This window comes from Cibotium barometz, chromosome 52, assembly GCF_041138505.1.
Source record: "Cibotium barometz isolate CiBa-2024 chromosome 52, ASM4113850v1, whole genome shotgun sequence".
Taxonomy (NCBI): Eukaryota; Viridiplantae; Streptophyta; class Polypodiopsida; order Cyatheales; family Cibotiaceae; genus Cibotium; species Cibotium barometz.
Window position 1 is genome coordinate 15,497,626 of NC_141097.1, and position 25,419 is coordinate 15,523,044.

The 25,419-nt window shown below is 39.0% G+C and overlaps 1 protein-coding gene across 1 annotated transcript in view; it reads right to left on the minus strand.

The window, feature by feature from the left end:
• Positions 1–24,827: 24,827 nt before the first annotated feature.
• LOC147608856 (4-hydroxy-3-methylbut-2-enyl diphosphate reductase, chloroplastic-like) overlaps positions 24,828–25,419 on the minus strand; it is a 37,522-nt gene continuing 36,930 nt past the window's right edge. Inside the window, exon 10 of the mRNA XM_086788159.1 lies at positions 24,828–25,382. Within this exon, the coding sequence (XP_086644285.1) occupies positions 25,290–25,382 (93 nt within the window). The 3' untranslated portion in view covers positions 24,828–25,289. The remainder of the gene's footprint in view (positions 25,383–25,419) is intronic.

The window sequence follows — 25,419 nt, forward strand, 5'->3', positions numbered from 1 at the left end:
CCTGCGCATGAATAGACTTAAGGAATGCAGCCTTCTCGCTGCAAATTTAGTTTAAGGACACCTTCCTCCCCCCCATTAGCGGCAGTGACTTTAGTAAGGGCTTTTAGCCTCTTAGAGTCGGTTCACACCTAGGAGGTTTTTGCTCATAAATTGAGCAAACGAGCTCCGATTTGTGATCCGACTGAAGTGTTGGATTTGTGATGTCATGGACTACAAGAAGGCGGGCAGAATGGCTCCTTCACAAAAGTGCCTTGAAATATCGCCTCGAGAGATGCGCACAACAATGAGTCTACAGTGGTTACTCCAGATGCCGCCCCATCTCTCCCCCTTGGGAGCCCCACAAAGAATTAATGACTAGGTTAGCTTGGTCATCGTTTAAAAGGAGTTTTTTTAACAATTAATCTTTAACGTTAACTTTACACAAATTAAGAAAGAAGATGCTACTTTTCTGTATACCAAAATTTTTGTGAAATTGTTGTTTTCTCTAGAAAAGTGATGAAATCAGTCATATTCTAGAGTTTAGTTTGTAAATTGTTATCTTGATTGAGTTAAGAAGTACAGGTATATCTTCTCCCCCCCTCGACACTAACCTCGTTTTCGTGCTTGTGTAGCAGGGTGGTGATGTTATAGTGAGGCTCGGAGTCGACCCAAGGTATCCCTCATACCATTGGGAGAATAAGATTTCACCAATGGGAGGTGAACATTGTGATGCTGCCTAGTTCTGCGGGCCTAGGCTAGTGCGGTGAATAAGCCCTCCCTAGTGTGTAGACATCCCTCTGAGGGGTGGGAGGATCAAGCGATGAGCCTGAGAGGGCGACAAGCCGGCTTGAGTCCTTGCCAGCTGTCGACAATGAGGTGTATAGTCCCATAGGGCCCTTGCCCAGTCTATAGAGGCTAGAAGGCCGAATTCTAGATCATCGACAGAATAAAGTAAAGAGCCTGGATTTGGCTATGAATAATTTTGAACATTGTATCTATATTTTTTAATCCTTTATTTGTAAACATTGTGTATCATTGATAAAGACTGTTTAAACAAACCATGTGTAAGGCCTTTAATTAAGGAACTTGTTTATTTATGTCAAACAGTGTGGTAGGATTAATTAGAAAATAAATTGATGCGTGAGTTGGGTGGAAAGTGGGAGGATGAAATGCCCTGATGGCAACATCCTATGGATGGATGGACTCCACTAGTTGGGTAACTTTCCAATAAATTAATTAAAGCTCTATGTTAGATAAATAAATCCTTGGTGAGCAACCCTACTCTAGAGGACTAGGTCAGTGGCTATGCCTTGCATAGATGAAGAAAAAAGTGTTATTTCTAGAAGTCAAGAATAGAGGTTGCCTGAGTTAAGTCGATCACTCTATGAGTGGTTTGATTTTAGAAATCCTTTAAAAAGACCATGCACCCCCTGCGAGATAGAACTAGGTCATACCTACTAGTCGTATCCTTGTATCTTACATGGTCAAGGTGTCGATGAGAGTAGGAAATTATCCCAAGTTAGACTTAGTAGACTATCTTAAAGGTTTTCCCTATTTAGGAAGGGAGGGACCTTACAATTGGTATCAGAGCCGATCTTAGTTCCTAGGACTTGTTAATAGAGATTGTTTTGGAATATATGTTTTACCTAATGCTTATTTATAAAATAACTTACTAGAACAATTTGAATTGGTGATTGAATGATTGTAGGAAGAGAGTGACGCCTACTCAAGATTCTTAGTCTTCAACGCATCTTCTAGACGACTTGTCACTCTTCAAATTTTGAGTTCCGTGATAATATGGTGTAGATACTTGGTGCAGATACTTGAGAGATTGTCCTTCCCTTATACCTCTCGTATATCCAAAGAGGGTGGGGTAGAGATCACCTTTGGAATCGCGGGTCGAGGTATTTTTTCATCAGAGCAGACCGAACTGGGAACATCACCACCGATTTAAAGCGGATTCATTGCATCAAAAAGTTAAAGATGGTCCATTTATTTTGGTTCGTGGGTACTCTCCCAGGCCTGACAGTTTTGTGACCATAGATGGGAATCACATACCACAGGACCGCTAGGTATATGACCAAGTAATGCAAGTCTTACTCGCCACCAATAGGGTAGCCGTTTTGGGACATAGCCCAATCTAGAGTCTACCACCCTTACTGCTAGTCTTCTGTGTCTTAGAAACTACGACAAACCCCCATATTTCACCTATGTGGACCGCTTTAGTCTCATGTCTAGTTGAGCCTAGGTTTTTTTTTAAAATGATGAATAAGACTAATTATATTGGTCTCAAACCTTTATAATAAAACTTATCCTTGTAAATATTTGAGAAATAAAATGATTTCAAAAGTTTTACTTTTACAAGCATGAGCGTAATGTAAAGTAGGAGTCTTGTAATCCTAAACTTTAATCTTACAATGATGACCAGGACACTCAGCCTCCGATGTCCAGGAGAAGAAGCTCCTACTCAAGCAAATGCAACCTCCCTCCTTTAAGGGGGAATGTTTAAAGATTGAGAAGGATGATGAGGTTTGGATCGAAGCAATGGATGATTATTTCTCAGCTGCTGCCAGTACTAGATCGGCAAACCAGTCCATGCTTGCACGATTTCGACTCACCGGGGATGCTAAGCTTTGGTGGAAGCAATGATGTCGTGATAAGGGAGTCACTGAACACTCCCAAACATGGGAGGATATCAAGCAAGTTGTGAAGGAATGAACTCACCGGGGATGCTAAGCTTTGGTGGAAGCAATGATGTCGTGATAAGGGAGTCACTGAACACTCCCAAACATGGGAGGATATCAAGCAAGTTGTGAAGGAATGATATTTCCCACCATCTCATGAATCCATCAAGGTGAATGAATTTTTTGTCTCAAGAAGCTCAGTTTAACCTTGGAAGAATACTATTCTAAATTCATCACTCTCCGGAAGTATGCCCCGTCTCCATGACGACTTCCCAGCAAGTGGCTCGTTTCTGCCAAGGCTTGAATGAACCCTTGGATTCCTGCCTCTCGAAGCAATGAGGTCAAGCACATTGCAAGATGCTCTTATACGAGCAAAGCCTCTTGTGAAAGAGTTAAAGTCTAGTAAAGCTAAGCCTCAAAAGAGATCTTACCCTGAAGCAAACCCTAAAGATCAATCTTACAAGAAGCCCCAGCAGAATGCACCCTACTACAACCGAGTGTGGCAAACCAACTCTTTTGTTCCCTGCTCGTATGCTGCTTTCGAATGCAATGAGCTGGGACACTTCAGGGCCAATTGTCCCAAGCTAGCATCATCTTTACCTCAAAGTGGTAGATCAAATTAAGGTCGTGGAACCCCCATCCACCAAGGTGCAAGAGAGGTGGTGGACGTGGTAGAGGCCGTGGAGCAGTTTCTCACACCGCCTATGCTATAAGCGAAGAACCAACTCTGGAGATAGCTGAAGAAGAACGTGCCACTGTCCATGCGGCGGTAGAACATCAAGGTCCAAATTAGCAATTTGGTGTTATTCAAACCCTAGCCACTCATCTCACAGTAATCCATTCCAGCTTTTGATTTTGATTGTGGTAGTACCCATTCATTTCTTTCTCCAAGGTGCTTACAAAAATTAAACTTAGGTCAAAAACAAGCTAGAAGAATGGTTGTAGAGCTAGCTAGTGGGAAGGAAGTAGTGTCTCAACATTCTGTAGTAGGAAACCTCGATTTTGAATTAGGGAGTGAGAAAACTCATGGTCATTTTAGAGTCATGCCATTAGGAATTTATGATGGGATCCTTGGAATGGACTGGTTAATTGCAAACAATGCTAGTATTCACTGTAGCCAGGGGAGTATCACTTTAATAATGAGCATGGCCAAGTAGTATCAATTCAGGGAAAGACATGTAAACCTAAGTCTAGGGTAGTCAAGGCAAAGCATCTTCTTAAAGGAGCACATAGGGGACAACAAGTTTTTCTAGTTAAGCTTAATAGAGCTATTGAACCTAGTAAAGAAACAGAACCCTCTTGGCTCCAAGCATTCTTTAACATTTTTCCTGGTGACGAGCTCACAGGGCTATTGCCTCCTCAAGAAGTCGATCATGAAATTGAGGTGATCCCTGGTGCTCAACCTGTCTCAAAAACATCCTATAAAATGTCTCTCCTGAAGCCATTAAGCTTAAGGAGCAACTTTCCCAATTCAGTGAGCAAGGATTTGTACGTCCGAGCAGCTCTCATTGGGGAGCACCCGTTCTTTTCCAAAAAAAGAAGGACGATACTCTTCGCCTCTGCATAGATTATGGGGGGTTAAATCAAGTCACCGTCAAGAATAAGTATCCTATCTCTCGCATCGACCAACTTTTTGATAGGCTTCATGGGGCCAAAGTCTTCTCAAAAATAGACTTAAGGTCTAGTTACTACCAGATCAGAGTCAAGAAAGCAAATACACCCAAAACAACTTTCAATACCCGTTTGGCTACTATGAGTTTACTGTAATGTCATTTGGGTTGACCAATGCTCTTGCGACCTTCAACCACCTAATGCAAGATATATTCCGTCCTTACTTGGATGAATTTATACTTTTCTTCTTTGATGACATCTTAGTATACTCCAAGTCGGTGGAAGAGCATGAGGAGCATGTGCGTAGAGTTTTGCAATTACTGTGCAAACATAAACTCTATGCCAAGAAGAGTAAATGTACCTTCTTTGCTCATCTGATTGAGTATCTTGAATTCATTGTCTCCCAAGATGGTATCTCGGTATATCCTACCAAGGTCAAGGATATATTGGAATAGCCACCCCCTAAATCAGTCGACGTGAAGTTCGTGGATTTTTGGGAATCACACGATGGTATAGGATTTTCATCATCAAAGATTATGCCCTGGTAGCTGCACCCTTGACGGATCTCCTTAAGAAGGATTGCAAAATAGTGTGGTTGCCAATCCATCAAGTCAACTTTGATTAGCTCAAAGCCATCATTACCTCAGTGCCAGTCCTGCAACTTCCTGATTTCACCAGGGAATTTGAAGTGGTTATCTAACGGGACCTTTAATTTTCTTGAAGAGAATAATCAAAAACTCATAAAATATATCAAATATTAAAACAACTACTTGAATTAAATTGAAAATTAAAGCATATAACAAAACATAAGACAAGAGAAAGAAAAACATCACCATCAAGGGTGCAATCTTCCCCCCCCTTGTGCGTGGCCTTCCCCCACACAAGAATATTTTTATTATTAGCTTTCCATAAAAAATAGGCCATAGCCCCCAAAAATATACAAAGTGTGCTTTTAGAGAGCACGACACTCTTCCACAACAAAAATAGAGTGTCCCAAAAATATGGGCTAGGGTAAAGCCTTTAGGCTTTAATAAATTCAACATCATAAATGTATTTTTCCCAATGTATCAAAATGAAAAAATCAACTACTAAGGTTACTAAATATGATGCGCATAAGAAACATTCTCCTCAACATTATTCATCAATCCTCGTAATCTTCTTGACTTGAAAATATAAGCCCAATTAATAATTAAATTAATCCCACAAATATTAAACAGGCACAAACCATAACTAACTCATGACTACCAGGCGTAAGTACTTCCAGGGATCACCCTGCCAATACAAACCTAACTGAAATAATCATAGACGGCCCCAAGCATACGTCATATACCGTACGTATTAATATTTATAGTGGTGTCACCCACGATATTAACCTAGCCGGCATGACGCAAGAGTAACCTAGGCGTCCCCAGATTACTCAAGAGGAAAAAATAATATTCTTAAAGAGGACTTAAAATATATTCTCATAACATCCCTCTTGCTTGAGTTTGCAATTGTCCTCAATTGCAGGTTTGCTGGGTTTGAAAAGAACGAAGGATCTCAGGATAAGCTCGAAAAAATTTCTCGGGCATCCATTTTGCATCTTATTGAGGATGGTTTTTGAATGTCAAAAGATATTTAATTAACATGGATCATAACAGTCCCCCCTGTTGGGAATCAACTGTCCTCAGTTGGGCAATCAATGAGTGGATGGCTTGATGGCACAAGTGGAGGACAAGATCATCACATCAAACAATTTCTGAAAATAAAACCAAACAAGTGAACACATGTGAAATGTATCTAAGTGTCCCATACCACAGAGGTACCTTCCACATACAAACACTCGCTCGCTGGTGAAAGATAGAAGACATAGATACGACTGGTGTAGCCATGTAAAACCAATCTAATGTCCCATACCATAGATTAATTCCACACGACACTACCTTAAGAACAGAAGTTTTAGACGGAGTAGCTAATTCCCTCTGAAACTTTCATTCTGACATAACTTTTCTCTATCCTCAAAATTAGACTACAAGTCTTATTCCAAAAATGAATTAGGTCGAAATGGAAATTCTTATCAATTAAGATTGAAAAATAATCACTTACATTACTGTCAATAACTTGATGAATTCTGGGGATTTGTTCTTGATCTTAATCTTGTAATTGTCTAACTAAATTCTTGGGATTTATTTTTGATCTTAATCTTGATGAATTCTCGAGATTTGTTTTTGATCTTAATCTTAATCTTGTAATTGTCTAACTAAATTCAAAAATTATAATCTTTGAATAGGTTTATAATTCTTGAATTTGTGAATCTTACTTGTAAACAATGAAATCTAAAGGGGATCTTGATCTTAAGCTTAATCTTAAACTTGAAATCAGAACTTGAATAAAGATAGACATCTTGCGTCCTAGTTGATAGCAAGAACTTAATATACTAGTAATGAATCTTGGCTTAGATTAAAAATACTTGAATGGATTAAAATTGAGAGATTAGTCTTTAATTAATTATAATTGAAATTCTTGAATAAATCTTGTTCTTAAGGGGTTTAAATCTTGTGGTTGAATATATCGTTGACTTAGAGCAATTCTTGGTCTAGAAAAAAATCTTGTACTTGGATAGATCTTAAACTAGAACACTTGAAAATTTAGACAAAACTTTACTTGAATTAGTATAAACTTCGTAATTGTGATTGGTATACAACTTAAGCTTGGTTTTTAGTCACTTGAGAGCTATTTCTTTACTTTTCTCATCATCACTAAATTCGATGGTGAAGCAATTGATAACTTGAATCAAAGACTGGAGAAACTTGCTTGGTTCTTGAATCTTCAAATTGGTCTTAATCTTCTATGAAATGTCTAGCAATCATTTTTACTTGAATTTGGGCAACTAGATCTTGAAGATAACTTTTGCTAATCTTGTCTTGATCTTTCTAATTAGGTCACGGTATCTAAAATTCTTTTCAGGAGCTAAAGTTTTCTAACTAGGTCTCGAAAGAATATTCAGAAAACAAATACAAAAGCAAACAAGAAATTGTATACAATAAATATTTTTTTTAACACATACCTCCACCTTTGGTTAATGTGTCGAGTGCGTTAACCTCTTCGGTGTCAAGCTGTTCCTGAATAGTACGATGGTGCGGATATTCACCCATTTCTTGACAATTAAAAGGAATAGGAAAAATTAAAAACAAGAGAAAAGATAGGATTTCTTATCTCATATGGAATGTCGAGCTAGATGTGAGTCCTGCCAAGTTAGCTTAATACACAAATGCATTATTTTTCAAGAAATAATCCATGTACTCTTTAAAATTAGAAAACTAGCCGCCGTAGGTTAAAGCAACATTTTAATGATATCTTCACTAACAAGCTTATATTATTTGGACTTCATGAGGATTTAGAAAACAACATTCTTCACAAGAATTTGACAACTCTCAAAATTTCTCTTGAGGCAAGTTCTAAAAATATGTAGAAGAAATCCAAACTAACTATATGTACATGAGATTCTTTTCCATAAAATATGATGGGAATAGTCAAAAAATATTTTCTTTGTAAAACATTTTATTGATCTTTTTTGTAAAGCTTTAAGCTTATTGGAAAGCTTATTGGAAAAAAAACTTAACAAAGCTTTATAATAAAAGCTTTTTTAAGAGCCTGAAACTACCAGCTCAGCTAACCCAAATTTAGAGAAGAGGTGATATATTTATAGATATGGTCTCCCTTTTTAAAAAAATAAAAAAAATAAAAAAAAATCAAAGCTTTATACTAAGCTTTATCTCATAAAGCTTTATTAAAATCAAAGCTTATTAAAAAGCTTTATCTCATAAAGCTTATAACCTGGCAAATGCCCAACGCCAAATGCTGGAGCGCATAAAGGAAACAGTCCACGAAAAAAATTCACAGCATCTAATAAAAAATAAAAATAAACATTTTAAGCTTATAAAGCTTTTAGCTAATATAAGCTTTGTAATAACAAAGCTTTTTTTTAAAGCCTCAATAAGCGCTCGGGTCTGAAAATTCCTCCCCCCTTGAATTCGCAGCGCTTGGCGTCGTCGGGGCCGGATGGAGAGAGGTCGGATGGAGAGAAAAAATTCAGGGCCTCTTGGATTTCGCGCAGATCTGAAAATTCCTCCCCTCCCTGAATTCGCAGCGCTCGCCGCCGGGTATGAAGGAGGGAGAGAGAAATAAAAAAAAATCAATTAAAAAATAAAAATAAATAAATAAATAAATATATATATATATTACTTTAAGCTTGCACCCAGCGCTTCATCAACTGAGGAGGAAAAAAATAAATAAATATTAAAAGTAATTTTTGAAAACAACTCTTGAACAATTCTCATCCCTCTATTATAGAAACTGAGCAAAGGAAAGGTTTAGCAATTCTGATTATGGCTCTCCATGCTCCTTTGCTTGCTCTTTCAATCCGTACGGATAGATTAAGAAAAGGATTAGTGAAGAGGAAGGTGGTTTTATGGTTTTGGAAAACCCACTAATGGTTTTTCACCTAGTTTTACCCTTTGGGCAATAGATTGATGGAGATTGATTACCCAATGGTCAAAAACAAGCTTTATTTCATCCATGCATAAACAAAAATCCCTAAACGTGTTCTTCTTTAATTTAAATTCAAGAAAATTACCAAAATCACCTCTTTTTTTTTGTCTCTTTCACCTCTTTTGACCGCCTTCAAGAAAATTAATTACACCAAAGCTCTGATACCACTCTAATGGGACCTTTAATTTTCTTGAAGAGAATAATCAAAAACTCATAAAATATATCAAATATTAAAACAACTACTTGAATTAAATTGAAAATTAAAGCATATAACAAAACATAAGACAAGAGAAAGAAAAACATCACCATTAACACCAGGCTGGGTGCAATCTTCCTCCCCTTGTGCGTGGCCTTCCCCCACTCAAGAGTATTTTTATTATTAGCTTTCCATCAAAAATAGGCCATAGCCCCCAAAAATATACAAAGTGTGTTTTTAGAGAGCACGACACTCTTCCACAACAAAAATAGAGTGTAAAATATGGGCTAGGGTAAAGCCTTTAGGCTTTAATAAATTCAACATCATAAATGTATTTTTTCCAATGTATCAAAATGGAAAAATCAACTACTAAGGTTACTAAATATGATGCGCATAAGAAACATTCTCCTCAACATTATTCATTAATCCTCGTAATCTTCTTGACCTGAAAATATAAGCCCAATAAATAATTAAATTAATCCCACAAATATTAAACAGGCACAAATCATAACCAACTCATGACTACCAGGCGTAAGTACTTCCAGGGATCACCCTGCCAATACAAACCTAACTGAAATAATCATAGACGGCCCCAAGCATACGTCATATACCGCACGTATTAATATTTATAGTGGTGTCACCCACGATATTAACCTAGCCGGCATGACGCAAGAGTAACCTAGGCGTCCCCAAATTACTTAAGAGGGAAAAATAATATTCTTAAAGAGGACTTAAAATATATTCTCATAACATCCCTCTTGCTTGAGTTTGCAATTGTCCTCAATTGCAGGTTTGCTGGGTTTGAAAAGAACGAAGGATCTCAGGATAAGCTCGGAAAAATTTCTCGGGTATCCATTTTGCATCTTATTGAGGATGGTTTTTGAATGTCAAAAGATATTTAATTAACATGGATCATAACAGGTTATTACTGATGCCAGTAGTCTAGCACTTTGTGGTATCTTAGGACAAGAAGGGAGACCAGTGGCTTATACTTCTAGCAAGCTGAAGTAATATGAAGCAAATTATGCCACCCATGATTTAGAGCTCTTAGCAATTGTTCATTGCCTCAAATTATGGAGACTAATATTATCTCTTAGGGGGGCAAATTCTAGCTTGTAAAACTGACCAAGAGTCTGAAGTGGATCTTTACCCAGCCTAACCTCAACATGAGGCAGAGAAGATGGATTGAAATCTTACAGGAATATGACTTCGACATCAAATTCTGCCCTAGAAAGGATAATGTGGTAGCAGATGCACTTAGCCGTAAATCTTTCTTGAGTGCGATTTCAATGCTAAATAATCCCATATTGGACAAGGTCAAATAAGTCTCATCTCTCCTGATCCTGATTACCAGAGGATGGTCAAGTTAGTAGAAGAAGGGGGAACTTCAGAGAAAGAGAAAAATCTATTCAAGGGGTACTTCATCCATGATGGGAGTCTTTACTTCAATCACAGGCTATGTATTCCTAAGGATCTAGCTCTAAAAAAGCTAATCCTCCATGAAGCTCATGATGAAGCTCATGATAGCCCCGTTTTTGCAGGGCATCCAAGCTATGCAAAAACATTGAATGCTGTAAGGAGGAGCTATCATTGGGCAAGCCTGAAAAATGATGTCCTTCGGTACTTGAAGCAATCTCTCTTATGTCAAAGGATCAAAGCTGAAAGAGTCAAGATGCGTGGGAATCTTCAACCCTTGGATATCCCCAAGATGAAGTGGGAATGCATTAGCATGGATTTTGTCACAAGTCTCCCCACTATACAAGGAGGATATGATTCCATTTTAGCGGTGGTGGACTTGCTTACCAAAGTAGCTCATCTTATACCAGCAAAGAAAACCTTCAAAGCTTCTGATGTTGCTTGGTTATTCGTCAAGGAGGTCTTCAAGCTTCATGGTCTCCCAAAGAGGATAGTCAATGATCGGGATTCTGATTTCACTTCAAAGTTTTGGTAGTCCTTATTTCAGGCCTTGGGAACTCAACTTTGCTTTAGTACAGCTTATCATCCAGAGACTGATGGCCAACCTGAGAGAGTCAACCAAGTAATTGAAGACATTCTTAGGGCATATTGTGGAGGACGGGAACCAAGAAGATGGATTTAATACCTTCCTTTGGTAAAATTTGCTTATAATACATCTTATCATCAGAGCATAGGAATGTCACCATTCAAAGCACTCTATGGGCAAGAATGTTTATCTCCTCTAAATTTCTTTGATCAAACCATAAGAGTTGAGGCATCCAGAAAAATGCTCGAAGAGATGGAGAAACAGACCAATGTGATCCAAAAAGATATTAAAGCTGCTCAAGATCGGCAAAAGCATTATGCTGACACAAGGAGGTTTGAAAGGATCTTTAAGGAAGGAGACAAAGTTCTTCTACGAGTGCAACCCGAGCGTAGTTCTCTGTCACTTGAGAAATATAAGAAACTCAGCCCAAGATATTGTGGGCCCTAAAGAGTTATCAAGTGTTTGGGTAAAAGTGTCTATAAGCTCTAGCTCCCAGTCCATATCAAGGTCCATAATGTATTTCATGTAAGTTTGTTAAAACCTTATGTACCTAGTCTCGATCATATTCGTGATAATGAACAAGTTGTAATCCCAACTTAGGGAGTCCTTGAGTTGCAGCCTAGTAGGACCATAGATTCTAGAGAAAGGCAACTCCATAATAGAAATCTTGTAGAACATTTAGTATCCTGAAGAAGATGCGACTTGGGAAGATGAAGCGACAAGGACATCTCGATTTCTTTAAGGGAGGAAGGATGTAACATGCCCATCTTCAATAATAATATATGCCCATGAATTTATGGTCTTTTTGTGGTGTAAAAATCCACAATTTTAATAAACAAACTGTTTCCACTTAGAATCTTAGAATTTTGAGTCTAAATTTGGAATCTGCACATGATTTTATCCTAATATAGGATTTTACTGCATCCAAAACAGACATTGGATTGAGCCTATACGTAAATTTTTATTTATTTTCATTAAATTACGATAAACTTGAACCTTAATAAATGCACGACCTGGTGTCTGATTGACAAATAGTCAGCCATCCTACGACTAGGGAGACACCTCGGATATTTTCGTCGTTTTTTTTTTCACACCACTAGGTGCTTTGTCATGCATAGCGAGGCTGACGTCCCAAATTAGGGGTCCCCGCCGCCACAAAAAGATATCGTACACACACTCGAGCGCCTGTACAACGCCTATGCGAGGACTAAAGGCCGACCGCCCTAGTGTACGGTCCACATAGACCACCACATGGATGCCCATGCTGTCTCTGACCTGGAAGGTACATGCGTACCATAGCTTTTGCCCACGTACAGGTACCATTCCTTTCCCTAGGCCCATAGGTTGGTGTACTTTTGTTGTACATCGTCCTTTGCACCCACGCTTTGCTCTCCCTTTCCCTACACCTGTACCCGTACCCGCACCTATATAAACCCCCCTAGTACCTCGTTGGTCGAGACACCCAGCACCCTCCTCTGCCCACACCCGATACTCTGCACAGTGCTTGTACCCGATAGTCCGTACTCGGCACTCTATAGGGGACTACACCAGAGAACCCTCTGCACCCCTCTTCCAGCAAGCCATTTTTGCCCAACTCCAAGTAAGCCCTCAACAGAATATTTTTTCCCTTCTGTCACCCTTGAGAGTAGAGTGTCCCTAGCTGTGCTCTCCCCCTCCTGTGTGAATAGACTTAAGGGAGGACTCCCCCTTCTCCCCCTTTAGCTATAACCTTCTCCCTGCACATCCAATTTAAGGACACCTTTCCCCCCCATTAGCGCTGACTTTAGTAAGGGCTTTTAGCCTCTTAGAGGTGGTTCACACCTAGGAGTTTTTTGCTCATAGCTTGAGCAAATGAGCTCCGATTTGTGATCCAATTGAAGCGTTGGATTCGTGACATTGTGGCCTACAAGAAGGTAGGAAAAATGGCTCCTTCACAAAAGTGCCAAAGTATCGCCTCGAGAGATGCGTACAACAATGAGTCTAGAGAGGTTGCTCTAGATGCCGCCCCATCTCTCCCCTTGGGAGCCCCACAAAGAATTAATGTAGGTTAGCTTGGTCATCGTTTAAAAGGAGATTTTTAAAAAATTAATCTTTAACGTTAACTTTACAGAAATTAAGAAAGAAGATGCTACTTTTCTTTATACCAAAATTTCTGTGAAATTGTTATTTTCTTAAGGAAAGTGATGAAATCAGTCATATTCTAGAGTTTAGTTTGTAAATTATTATCTTGATTGAGTTAAGAAGTAAAGGTATATCTTCTCCCCCCCTCGACACCGCTAACCTCGTTTTTGTGCTTGTGTAGCCGGGTGACGACGTTAGCGAGGCTTGAAGTCGACCCAAGGTATCCCTCATACTATTGGGAGAATAAGATTTTACCAATGGAGGTGAATATTGTGATGCTGCCTAGTTTTGCGGGCCTAAGCTAGTGCAGTAGCGTGTAGACACTCCTCTAAGGGGTGAGAGGATCAAGTGATGGAGGCTGAGAGGGCAATAGGCCGGCTTGAGTCCTCGTCACATCAGCTATCCGATGATGAGGTGTATGGTCCCGTAGGGATTGTAACCCAGTCTATAGAGGCTAGAAGGCCGAATTCCAGATCATCCCCATAATAAAGTAAAGAGCCTTGATTTGGCTATGAATAGTTTTGAACATTGATAGTAAGACTATGTGTTTGACTTAATAATCCTTTATATTTTGATTTAAAATAAATATATACTGCAACGATCGTGTGAAGCTAACAGTCTCATCAGTAACTAAGCATACCGTGGTGTTGCCCAGCGACATGCAGAGCCCTGTTTAACTGCTTTGCTCACAAGCTAGCCACGCCCTTCTCCTCCAACAGCTCCAGCATCTTCAACAGTAGGTGTAGTTCTCATCCCAGTCTCAGCCTGCGCAAAGACCTTCTCCACACCTCTGTAAGCTGGCGGCGGCCGTTACTTCAGTGACTGATGAAGAACTCTGCTAACTCCATCTCTGTAAGCATCATCCCGGTACTCATAGTGGCTATGTGTACTAGAAGTTGGTTAGGTGCTTCATCCTCTTTCTCAACGACCTGTTCTGGCACCAAGACCTTCTCCACGCCTCTGTAAGCTGCAGGCGGCGTGCACAGCACTGAAGAACTCTGCTAACTCCATCTGTGTAAGCATCATCCTAGGTATGTGTAGTAGGCCTCTGGCTGTAGCTTGTTAGGCTCTTCATCCTCTTTCTCTCAACGACCTCTGCAAGACCTTCTCCACGCCTCTATACCTCAGTGACTGAAGAACTCTGTTGACTCCATCTCCATAAGTAGCATATCCTGGTACTCATAGTGGCTATGTGTACTAGAGACCACGCTTCAGAAATTCATCAGTCCAAGTCCTTGGATCTAGAGCGACATAGCTTTGAGGAGCCAACTTGCATACTACTTTTGCTGATTGATTGTCATAGACAAGGTCCAGAGCATATGACAAGTTGCCAAAAGATGCCTATGTGGTATGGCAACCCTCATGGGCACTTGCATATGTAATGCATAATAATCATGAGCCCTTACCCTCGAGTCCCCATCCCCTCTTAAGGGAGGATATGATGTCCCCAATATGAGCTTCCTTTTGGGAGTCCCATGTTCAAATCACTACAAGATCACTCTTACTTAAACATATTTGGAGCTCAAACCACTACAAGAGCTTACTCAAAAGAAAACTTAAGATTCTTTTTTCTTACTCAATCATGCAAAATTTTAAAAAGCATATGATTCTAATTTCTTTAGTTAATAATGCAAAGTCATACCTGTACTCGAGAAATGCCTGCGATATGTCGTAAAGAAGCAATGCATCTGCATCATTTTGATAAAGTATACTACTTGTTCTTGTGAGGCATTAACTATATATTGTGGATCAACAGGATGAACTTCCTCGTGATGGACTAGAGTCACTTGAGCACTATTCCTGCTTGAGCCTCTTGCGTGAGCAAGCTCATCAGGAAACTAGGTATGGTTTTTGTATTAGGTTAGAAATAAACACATTTTTTCTTGTTAAAATAAAGTTTGTCAATCATGTGGTGAGCCAAAAGACTTTTCTTGTTAATAAAGTTTGTCAATCATTTATTCTTGGTCAAAAGCCTTTGAACTCAAGTGTCTCCCAAGTACAATTAGCAACATAATATCAGTGTTTATTAACGGATAATGAGTATTGTTATTTTCCATGGCATATAAGAAAAGAGAGACAGATGATAGTGAATTGAGAACGAGAAAGGGAGAAAGAAAGAGAGAGAAATTAAGAGACATGGTAGAAATAGAGATACGAGTAATGAGAGAGAGAGAGAGAGAGAGAGAGAGAGAGAGAGAGAAATGAGAAGGAGATTTATGGTGAGAGCACTTAGATTGATGGTTATGTCCTTGACTAGGATTCTTGCTATGCTAGTTGGGCTCCTTTAGCAGCAAAGGCTTTGGATGATTTTTCCCCAATACCTTGGTTTGGGGGGTGGATGACTTCTACATCCTTGTCTTGTAGGTTGTGCCTACAAGGTCTATTGCCTCGTGTAGCAACACGCATCAGAGATGTAGTGTCTAGACTTATAGAGATGGTCATGAAGCCTTCTCCTCTTGAGATCTATTATAAATTGATAGGGAAATGATATTGTTGTTTTCCAATTATTATCCTTAACATCTCAACATAGTAGTAACTTTCCAACTCTTACTCCTTTATAAGCCACCTCATTGTGTACCTCATTACCCAGTGTGACTTCACTCATTTTTACTCATTGTATAGTGTGACTTCCACTTCTTGGCAAGCCACCTCATCCCACAGTATGACTTCACTCATTTTCATTCATTGTCCTAAAACCAATATCATCCGTGTAGAGATGATGTGCAAGAAGGCAAAACATAGAGAGTATAAAGTGCCTGACCGGCCACAGTTTAAGTGAGTGTGAATATTTATGGCTATGTATATAAGTGAATATCTCTCATAATACAAGGACTCTCCCATTGTGAAATAGAGTCTTGCTCTTGCTAATCCTCTTGCTAATCTCTCTCTCTAATACATGCTAGTGAGTGTGTGTGTGTGATGTGAGATGAGAGGAGGGACGAGTATATGTAGTGCAATGCGACGGTGTGACAACGCTCATGGGAGATGCGATGGAATTGTTTCTCAAGGAGTTGTAGAGCTTGGAGACCTCGAGGGTTACGATCTTGGCCATTGGAAAGATCCTCATCAATGACATTTGCAGTTCACCAGGTAATCTCTTGTTGGATGTGTTTCAAGGAGGGCTAGGGTGAGCCGCATAGCTTCTGATAATAGTTGCATTTTACTTTCTTCTTAGGCTTATCACCCCCCTTCTTAGCATCCTTGCCCGAAGATTAGGCTGATTTTTCCTTTGTCTTATAACTACCTTGAGAAATTGCTTTGCCTTTACTACCTTTTTGCCCAGCAGGCAAATGTCTAATCTCCCATATGCATACTCATTTAGTTTTGCTGTGATTTCTCTTCTAACAGCACTGCAACCAACTCCTAAAATAAGGGCATTAGGGTTATCCTTCATCATGAGACGAACTCATATCTACAAGAAGTAGTTGCATGTATATTCTTTCACCGCACATGCACCCCATGCACCTCCATTTACACTTCACATGTGCATGTTGCAAGTGCACATTCACCTACATGGGAACTTGCCCCCTTTGCATAAGCACCCCACACACTTTTACACTTCGTGCACTTACCTTTGCACTTCATGCACACATGTGCATGCACCTTTGCTCTTCGTGCACTCCCATTTTTGTACACATCCCCACACGTTATGTGTGCACTTGCATACATGCGCACACACTAACACCTTGTACATCCTCGTTTACACATGCACATCCACATGAACATGCATGCAAATACACTTTTGCACACCCCCCCTCCTTTTTTGGTTAACCAAATCTCTCTCTCTCTCTCTCTCTCTCTCTCTCTCTCTCTCTCTATCTATCTATCTATCTATCTATCTATCTATATATATATATATATATAATTTCTCCCTTATTTTTACTTTTCAATAAAAAAACATCTTTCTTATTTTCTCCCTTTACTTTTTCTTTTTAATTTTATATTTCAAAATATATACATGTGTGTGTGTGTGTGTGTGTGTGTGTGTATAATCCTTAAAAATAACCCCCTATTTCTCTCTCCTATTTCTCTTTCTTCCCTTCATTTCACACACACACACACACACACACACACACACACACACACATAAAATAATAATACTATTAAAAAGAGAAAAATAACAACAATAACAATATTATTATTGTTATTATTAAAGACCATACCCCCTACCTCGCCTTTGAATGCTTGTAGTGCACCCCCCTACGTACAATGTGTTCCATTCATTTTCACCCCTCCCTTTTCTTGCCTCATGTGCCTAACCCCCTCTTCAACTCCCCCATCGCCCTGTGTCTCTTTGTCATCCTTGCACCCTCTTCTCCTAGCTTTGGCCACCTGTGCTCCCTTGCCACTCGTCCCGTTGCCCCATTCTCTCTCTTTTTTCCCTTGCCCCCTCTTCTCCTAGCTTTGCCACCTGCTCATGTTTATCATATCCTAATGTAGCTCTGCCCCTATATGACATCTACTGCTAGATCTTGTGCCTCCTAATGCTACCACCAACCCCCCCTCCCCCCCCGACGCGGCTTCTCCAACCTCACCTCCCTTGATCAATGAATTATCTCTTGTCCCTTGTACAATCCTATACTCAAATACATAATCCTTACAACTTTTGCTATAGTAGGATCATCTCTTCTGCAAAACAATAGCTTTCGGCAACACAAGTTATATTTTGGAAAGATTGGAGGCTATAGTTTCCTAATTGTGAAGATTTGTAAGCCTTAATGCTAAGTATTTGGGTACCTATTTTAATTTTGGGCACCATACATCTTACCATGTAAAGGTTCTCAATTATGAGGCTTTGAGCATATTGTCGTCTCCTTTGGTGAGGTTTGTTGATGAAGAGGTATGAGCTCCAAGACTTTTCCTTTGAGTTCCTTGTTAGATGGTTGCGCTTGGGGAACTTCTTCAGGAATCGATGTGGATTGCGAGGTTGTGGGTGGCATTGGACCTTGTTGTGGTGAGGATGGAGTTGAGAGGATAGATGCTTTATCGAGGTTGGTCATTGATGCAGATGGTAGGTCATTGTGTAGAGGGGGTTCCGTGGAAGAGGCTTGTAACTTTTTGCGTTCAGCATCATAGAAATCCATTAGGGTTGGATCCTCTTCCTTGCAGTATGGTATTGTCAACTTTGTGTCATTGACAATCATGATGACCCTATCATCGCTAGAAAGCAAAGCACAAAGGTGCTTGGGTAGCAATAGTCCATTTATGTCCCAAGATCAAATCTGCTTCCAACACATACTCAACCACAAGCAAGTAAGGGAATTAGTTTCAATATACATTGTATGTTCAAAGTACCCCAAACATGGCATGTTCGAATCTTTTTTAAATAGAATTCTTTCAGAATGAGCTGTAAGTGTTGGTTGACCTAACAAATCCCATAACTCGAGTCATCAGATTCTGCTCTCGTTTTGGATAAAGTTGTGCTTGAATTATAGTGATTTTATTGGAAAGTTCCAATCCAACTATAATTCTTGGGATATTCTCCATAAGATATGTTGGAAGTTCCAACTCTTCCAAGGTCTCTTCCTCCCGAAATAGCAATTGCACAACGCCTACAGGAGTGTTCAAGGTGACTGTTTGTATAGATTCATCAATTGAATACAACGAGTCATGTATCCAAGTTCCACCAAGGATGATATCACACTCAAGGGGATCTGGGAAAACATGGAATCTAAATTCCACATCTCCACCGATTGTTTGAGTAGCATAGCTAAAGTATCTTGGAACTTCAATGTTTTCTCCATTGGCATCTCTTTCAAGACCATTGTCTCTAGGTATGATTTTAGGTTGTACAAATGACAAGGTGTCTATTGTCATGATGTTATGACTAGCTTGAGGGCTAATCAACGTGCATTTATGCTTAACATCATTGCCTGTAGTAGGAAAATCCAACCATATCATGATAGAATCTTCAAGTGGAACAATGGATGTTTCAGTTTTTGTTTTAGCTTCAGATCCCATTTTTGTTTCATATTCCTAGAATTAATCAAGAATTAATCCTTCCACTAGTCTTTTCTCCTTTTGGACTAATAAAGAGCATCATTGGATAGAGCATGAAATTGCTAAGCTATGTGCATCAACTAATATGTAAATTAATGTATAATTAGAAATTAATTAAACTCTTAATTTAGTCTCTTCTATTTATGCAAAATTAAGCAAAAGAGAGACAATTCCTCAAATTAATGAAAAAATTGATGCAATTACATGTTTTGATGCATCTAGATGCTCACAAAACATCCAAAAACACTAATTTCAACCTCTTATATGATCAAATTTGACTCCAAAAAGTATATTTTCTAATCTTTTTGCCTATTAAATTGGATTAATCACCCTTAATGACAAAAATCAATCAATTAAGGAAGGTTAGTCGATTTCAACGATTTTTTGATGTTTTTGAGAAATGTTTTCAATAATTAAGCTACTCCTAATACTTGCTCACTCTAATGCATACAAATCAAACAAAAAACATACAAATCAACCAAAAATTAATGATTCTAGTTCTATGTTTAATTCTAAAGAGAGCTAAAAATCACTAGAAATTGCATTCCATAGCATTGTTTGATACAATGGATGCAAACAAAGCCTAATACAAATTATGTGCAAGCCCTAGGAACATTAAAAACCACATTATCTACAACAAAAACAACAAATTAAGCTAAAAGAACATTTTTTTACAAAATAAAAAAGAAAGCTATTTCTCACAAAATCAAACACAAATCTCCATCAAATCCACATCTTTTTCATGGAAAACCATTCAAGATAATGGAAAATGGGTAATACATAGATTAGAGAAAAATGATGGAAAAAGCCAAGGGATGATTCCCCGACAGCGACGCCAAAGATGTTATGGCTCACCCTAACCCTCCTTAAATTACATCCAACAAGAGATTACCTACTGAATTGCAACTGTCATGAGGATCTTTCCAATGACCGAGCTTGTAACTCTCGAGGTCTCCAAGCTCTACAACTCCTTGAGAAGCAATTCCACAGCGTCTCCCACGAGCGTTGTCACACTCCCGCGTTGCACTACGTGTACTCGTCCCTCCTCTCACCTCACATCACTCACACACACTCACTAGCATACATTAGAGAGAAAGATTAGCAACAAGAGGATTATCAAGAGCAAGACTCTATTGCACAATGGGAGAGTCCTTGTATTATGAGATATTTTCACTTATATACATGGCCATAAGTGTTCACACTCACTAAACTGTGGCCAGCCGGACACTTTAGGCTCATAAGAGGCCTAATGCTATTACAATGACTACTCTCATAATATACACATGAAGTACATCACTTGGGACTTCATCCTAGCTTAATGGGCCACACACTCTTTGAAGCGAAAATCACCATAAGTATTCCACAAGACCATTACAGGCGCACGTCCAAGTTGTAGACTTGGACACCATTGCTTCATATCTTGAATGTATGACCTTTTCGTGTATCTACCTTGACTCATTGATATAAGATAATGGTAGTAGCTCTTGTTAACTCTAAGAATGGGTTAACAACCACTATATCAATGAATGCATAAAAAGGCTGGAGAAAGAGAAGAAGAAAGAGTCAGGCATGGCTGTGATGGTTGATGCATCAACACTATCATGCTCTCATTGCCAGTATTTACAATGAAAAGGAACCTATTTTCTTTTAGGAAGAACACGACAATGGTCATTGGATGTAGGCTATTCACAAAAATGAGTACGACTCAATTCTTAAAAATCACACTTGGTTGGAAGATTTGAATTATGGTAAAAAAAAGCTATTCGTACAAAGTGGGTTTATAAGGTTAAGCGTAAAGCTGATGGTAACGTTGACGCTACAAGATAAGGTTTGTTTGCAAACGGATTATGCTCTGAGAGGGACATAGATTATGATGAGACTTTTTCTCCCACGTCTCGTATGGCTACAATTCCATGTATTATTGCATTGGCTAATCGTGTAGCATGGATGGAATGTACATCAGTTGTAATCAAGGTTGCCTTCTTGAATGGTGATTTACATGAGGTGGTTTATGTATCTCAACATTGTGGTTTTGTTGAGAAGGGACAAGAGTCTAAAGTATGCACAAAAATCTTAGTGTAGAAGAGATGGAGAATTATATTGAATCGATGTTTGCAAACCAGATACAAATTGATAACGTATGCCTAGCCACGTGCTGTGACACAGAGCTTTGATGGAGAATAATATTGAATTAATGTTTGTAATCTAAATACAAACTGATAATGTCTTCCCGCTCGTGTGCTCCAAAACACGCAGCTTTGATGGAGAATAAAATTGAATTAATGTTTGCAAACGAAATACATCCTAATGATGTCTATCCACCTATGCCTCTGACACGGAGCTTTGATGGTGGTCTAAGTAGAGTATGAAACTAAGGCTATCATGTGCACTAGCAACAAAGATGTCCAATTCATTGAAGATAGATCTCACTAAGGCTATCATGTGTACTAGCAATAAGGGTGTCCAATTGATTGAAGATAGATCTAAACTTTATGATCTCAATATATGACCAAGAAGTCTACTAAACTTGTCTATATATATAGTACCTAGGGTTGGTAATATCATAGGTCAACCATCCTACTAGTCCAAATGGACCGAACTGATCACATTATTTGATTAAGATAATAAAAGAAACATAGGACCATAGGTCTTAGGTGTAGCTCTTAAGCACATCCGAGGTTGTCTCGATACCCATCCGAGCATCATAACCCAAGGATAAGGTATGTCGGAAAGAATGTGGTCTATCAACCCTCACTCATATGCATCCTACTTAAGCACATCCGAGGTTGTCTCGATACCCATCGGAGCATCATAACCCAAGGATAAGGTATGTCAGAAAGAATGTGGCCTATCTTAGGTGTAGCTCTTAAGCACATCCGAGGTTGTCTCGATACCCATCCATCATAACCCAAGGATAAGGTATGTCGGAAAGAATGTGGTCTATCAACCCTCACTCATATGCATCCTACTTAATATGGTGCCAAATTTACATAAGCACTCCCACAATCATCCGGCCACCTATGGCCAACTTCAATTTTATAAACTAGACATTAATCAGGTGGCTGGAAGTTTAGCACAGAATAACTAGTCCTCATAAAGGGAGCCTTACAAAATAGAACAATATGTCACCGCTTGGTCGTAATTTTGATTCGATGAAGATGTCGCTCCAATAAATCTCTCCCAAGAGACTTTGTTAAGATATCCGCACAATTCTCCATTATCAGCAAAGCACAACAGTTCTACTACTGTAGATGTCCAGCGTACCAACTCATGCACATAGTGATATTGTTTCTCAATGTGCTTTGTGGAAGCGTGAAAGACCTCCCTATCCATGATCAGTTTGTGCACAAAGTGATAATGTTTCTTAATGTGCTTCGTGGAAGCATGAAACATCGAGGTCTTTGTAATTGCTATGCAATTTTGCCACTGTTGTGGATGCTCATGTGCATCTCCCAAAATTATCCTCAACCACAGCTTCACATAAACCAAAGCAAGTTGTATTATATTCTTTGTAGAAGAAAGAACCACTATAGGTTATTTCTTATTGGTCCATGAGATAACTCCAGACCCAAGTAAAAAACAATAAGCAAAAATTGATTTTACGTTATCATAATCTCCTACCCAATTTAAGTCACAATATACACTCAAGGTCATGCTAGAGGTATAGGTGCTGTCATACTCCATGTACATTGGATACCTCGAATGTATTGCATAACCTCTCCAACCATGATCAGCTCGACCTCTCCTATTCATGATCAACTCATGCACAAAGTTTTATTGTATCTCAATGTGCTTTGTGCAAGAGTAGAACATCGGGTTGCCATGCAACTTTGATTGTCACACAACTCTGTTGGCTACTCTTGTGGAGCTCCCATGTCTCCCAAAGTTCTTCTTAGCCAAACCGCTTTAAATGAAGAAAAGCAAGCTGCCTTGCACTGAACCTCCATAGAAGAAAGGGCCACTGCATGCTATTTCTTACTGGTCCAAGAGATAACTCCATACCCAAGTAAAAACAATAGTCAAAAATGGATGTTTGTACAATCTTTGCCCAATCTAAGCCAAGGTCTTGCTCAAGGTATAGGTGATGACCTACTCCAGTGTACCTAGGATGTATTTCATCACCCACATGACTGCCTTCTAATGATTCTCTCAAAGCTGATTCGAGAACCTCCTCAGTATACCAATTGCAAAGCTGATGTCCCAACTCCTCTACCATGGTATGAGCAAATTGTCATATATTTTGTGAGTATTTGGTCTTTCTAAAAGCTTGTTACATGCAAATTTATAAATTTTCTCTAAGCAAGACATATACATTATCACAGTCATTTATGTGGACAATCATATTTTTTGGGAACCATAAGGAGAAGACCAAGCAAGCAAAGGAGATGCTCAGTTCAAAGTTTGAAGTGATAGACCTTAAGCTTATGCATTTTTGTTTGGGAATTGAGGTCTTTTAGGCACCGGATTGCATCCTCATTTCTCACTAGAAGTATGTAAGAGAAATACTAAACGCATTTGTCAATTGGGATCTCTATGAAGGTTGATGCCAAGTTGTCCAAGGAAGACACTTCTCCACTTTGGAGGATCTAAAGGAGTAAATGAATCTTGTGGGGAGTTTGAATTTTTTGTCCAATACATGGTGGGACATCAACTTTGCAATTGATATATTGGGCAAGTTCTCAAATCGGCCTCGAGAGAACTATTGGAAGGCAATCATGTGGGTGTTGAAATACATTTGAGGTACAATAGAGATGGCATCACCTATACCTCGAGCAAGACCTCCAAAGTCTAAAAGACCTCAATCCCCAAACAAAAATGCATAAACCCAAGGTCTTCATTTCAACTCTAAACTCAACATCTCCTTCAACTGCTTGGTCTTCTCCTCATGGTTCCCAAAAAATCCGATCGTCCACATAAATGACACTGATCATGTACATGCCTTGCTTAAAGAAAATATATAAATTTTCATGTAACGAGCTTTTCAAAAGACCAAATACTCACAAAATATATGATAATTTGCTCATACCATGCTCGAGGAGTCAGTTTCAGACCGTGCAATGCCTTCCAAGGCCTATATACCTGGTCTTACCAACCAACTATCACAAATCCTCTTTGTTTGCGATATAACTTCACAAGGCCAGATGAATTTGAACTTCCGAATAATTTTAAAAGGAAGAGAATCACTAAAAACAAACAAAATCAAAAATAGGAAAGCTTAACAGAGACATCTGAGAATAAATAATAATAACTTGCAAAAATAGACATAATAATAATATATACCTCCTTGCGATGTCTTGGGAGTAATGACAGTTGTGCATCTTTTCTTGAAAATTGTCCCCATGTTAACTCGCGCACATGCACATGCACACGTACAAGCACACGCTTGCTCTCTCTCAAGGATGTAATATAAGATATTCATATGAGGGATGATCATTTGATTTTAATATATAAACAAGAAGAAATGTTGATTGAGCATGTCAACACATCCACCAATCTCTCCATGTGTAAGTGACAGAGGTCATTCATTTCATTACAAGAATTTAACCTACTCATGAGTTGTTAGTACAAAAATGGCAGGGCATAGGTATTACAACTCCATAAGGGTTTCTAGAGAGAGCAACATGTGCACTAACACGTACATATACTGCTGTACCAACTGATACATATATAGGTCAGTGAACTAAAAAACATCCATCATAAAATATACATAGCAAAAGTCTCTGCTTCTCGAAAATGAACATCGGTTTCAAACTTCCTATCAAGATATGATACATTTTTCAAAGGATACAACAATGGCAGGTGCACACCCTTTGAAATCCCAGATGGAGCTACATGACAATTGATTTGACAAAATAATCACATTCAAGTTAGGCTTTCCTGTAGATACGATATCAGGACAAAAGACATGGCAAGGGCCTACAAGTAGAGCCAACCTTGCAACCAGTTTATTTAGCAGTGTTTTCATGAAACTGCCTTAGATGTTTGTTGTTGGCCACCACCTTCCAACCAATGTGACGTTTGACTTGTGCAAACCAGCCCAATTCCCAGAAAGCCTTCACTATGTATGATCAGCCTCTTCTTAAACAAATTATTTTTTCAGAAGCTTCCACTGTACAAGCCTTTAAGAATTCTAGGTTTCCAAGGCAATATCAAGGGTGCATTGCATCTATACCAAGCTCATGCTCCATATCATCATCAAACAAACTGCAGACTCCTGATATTTTAACTGGAAAACCTTGTTAAGCACATCTTCAACCACCTGCACATGAAAAAAATGGGAAAATAGCTAATCAGAA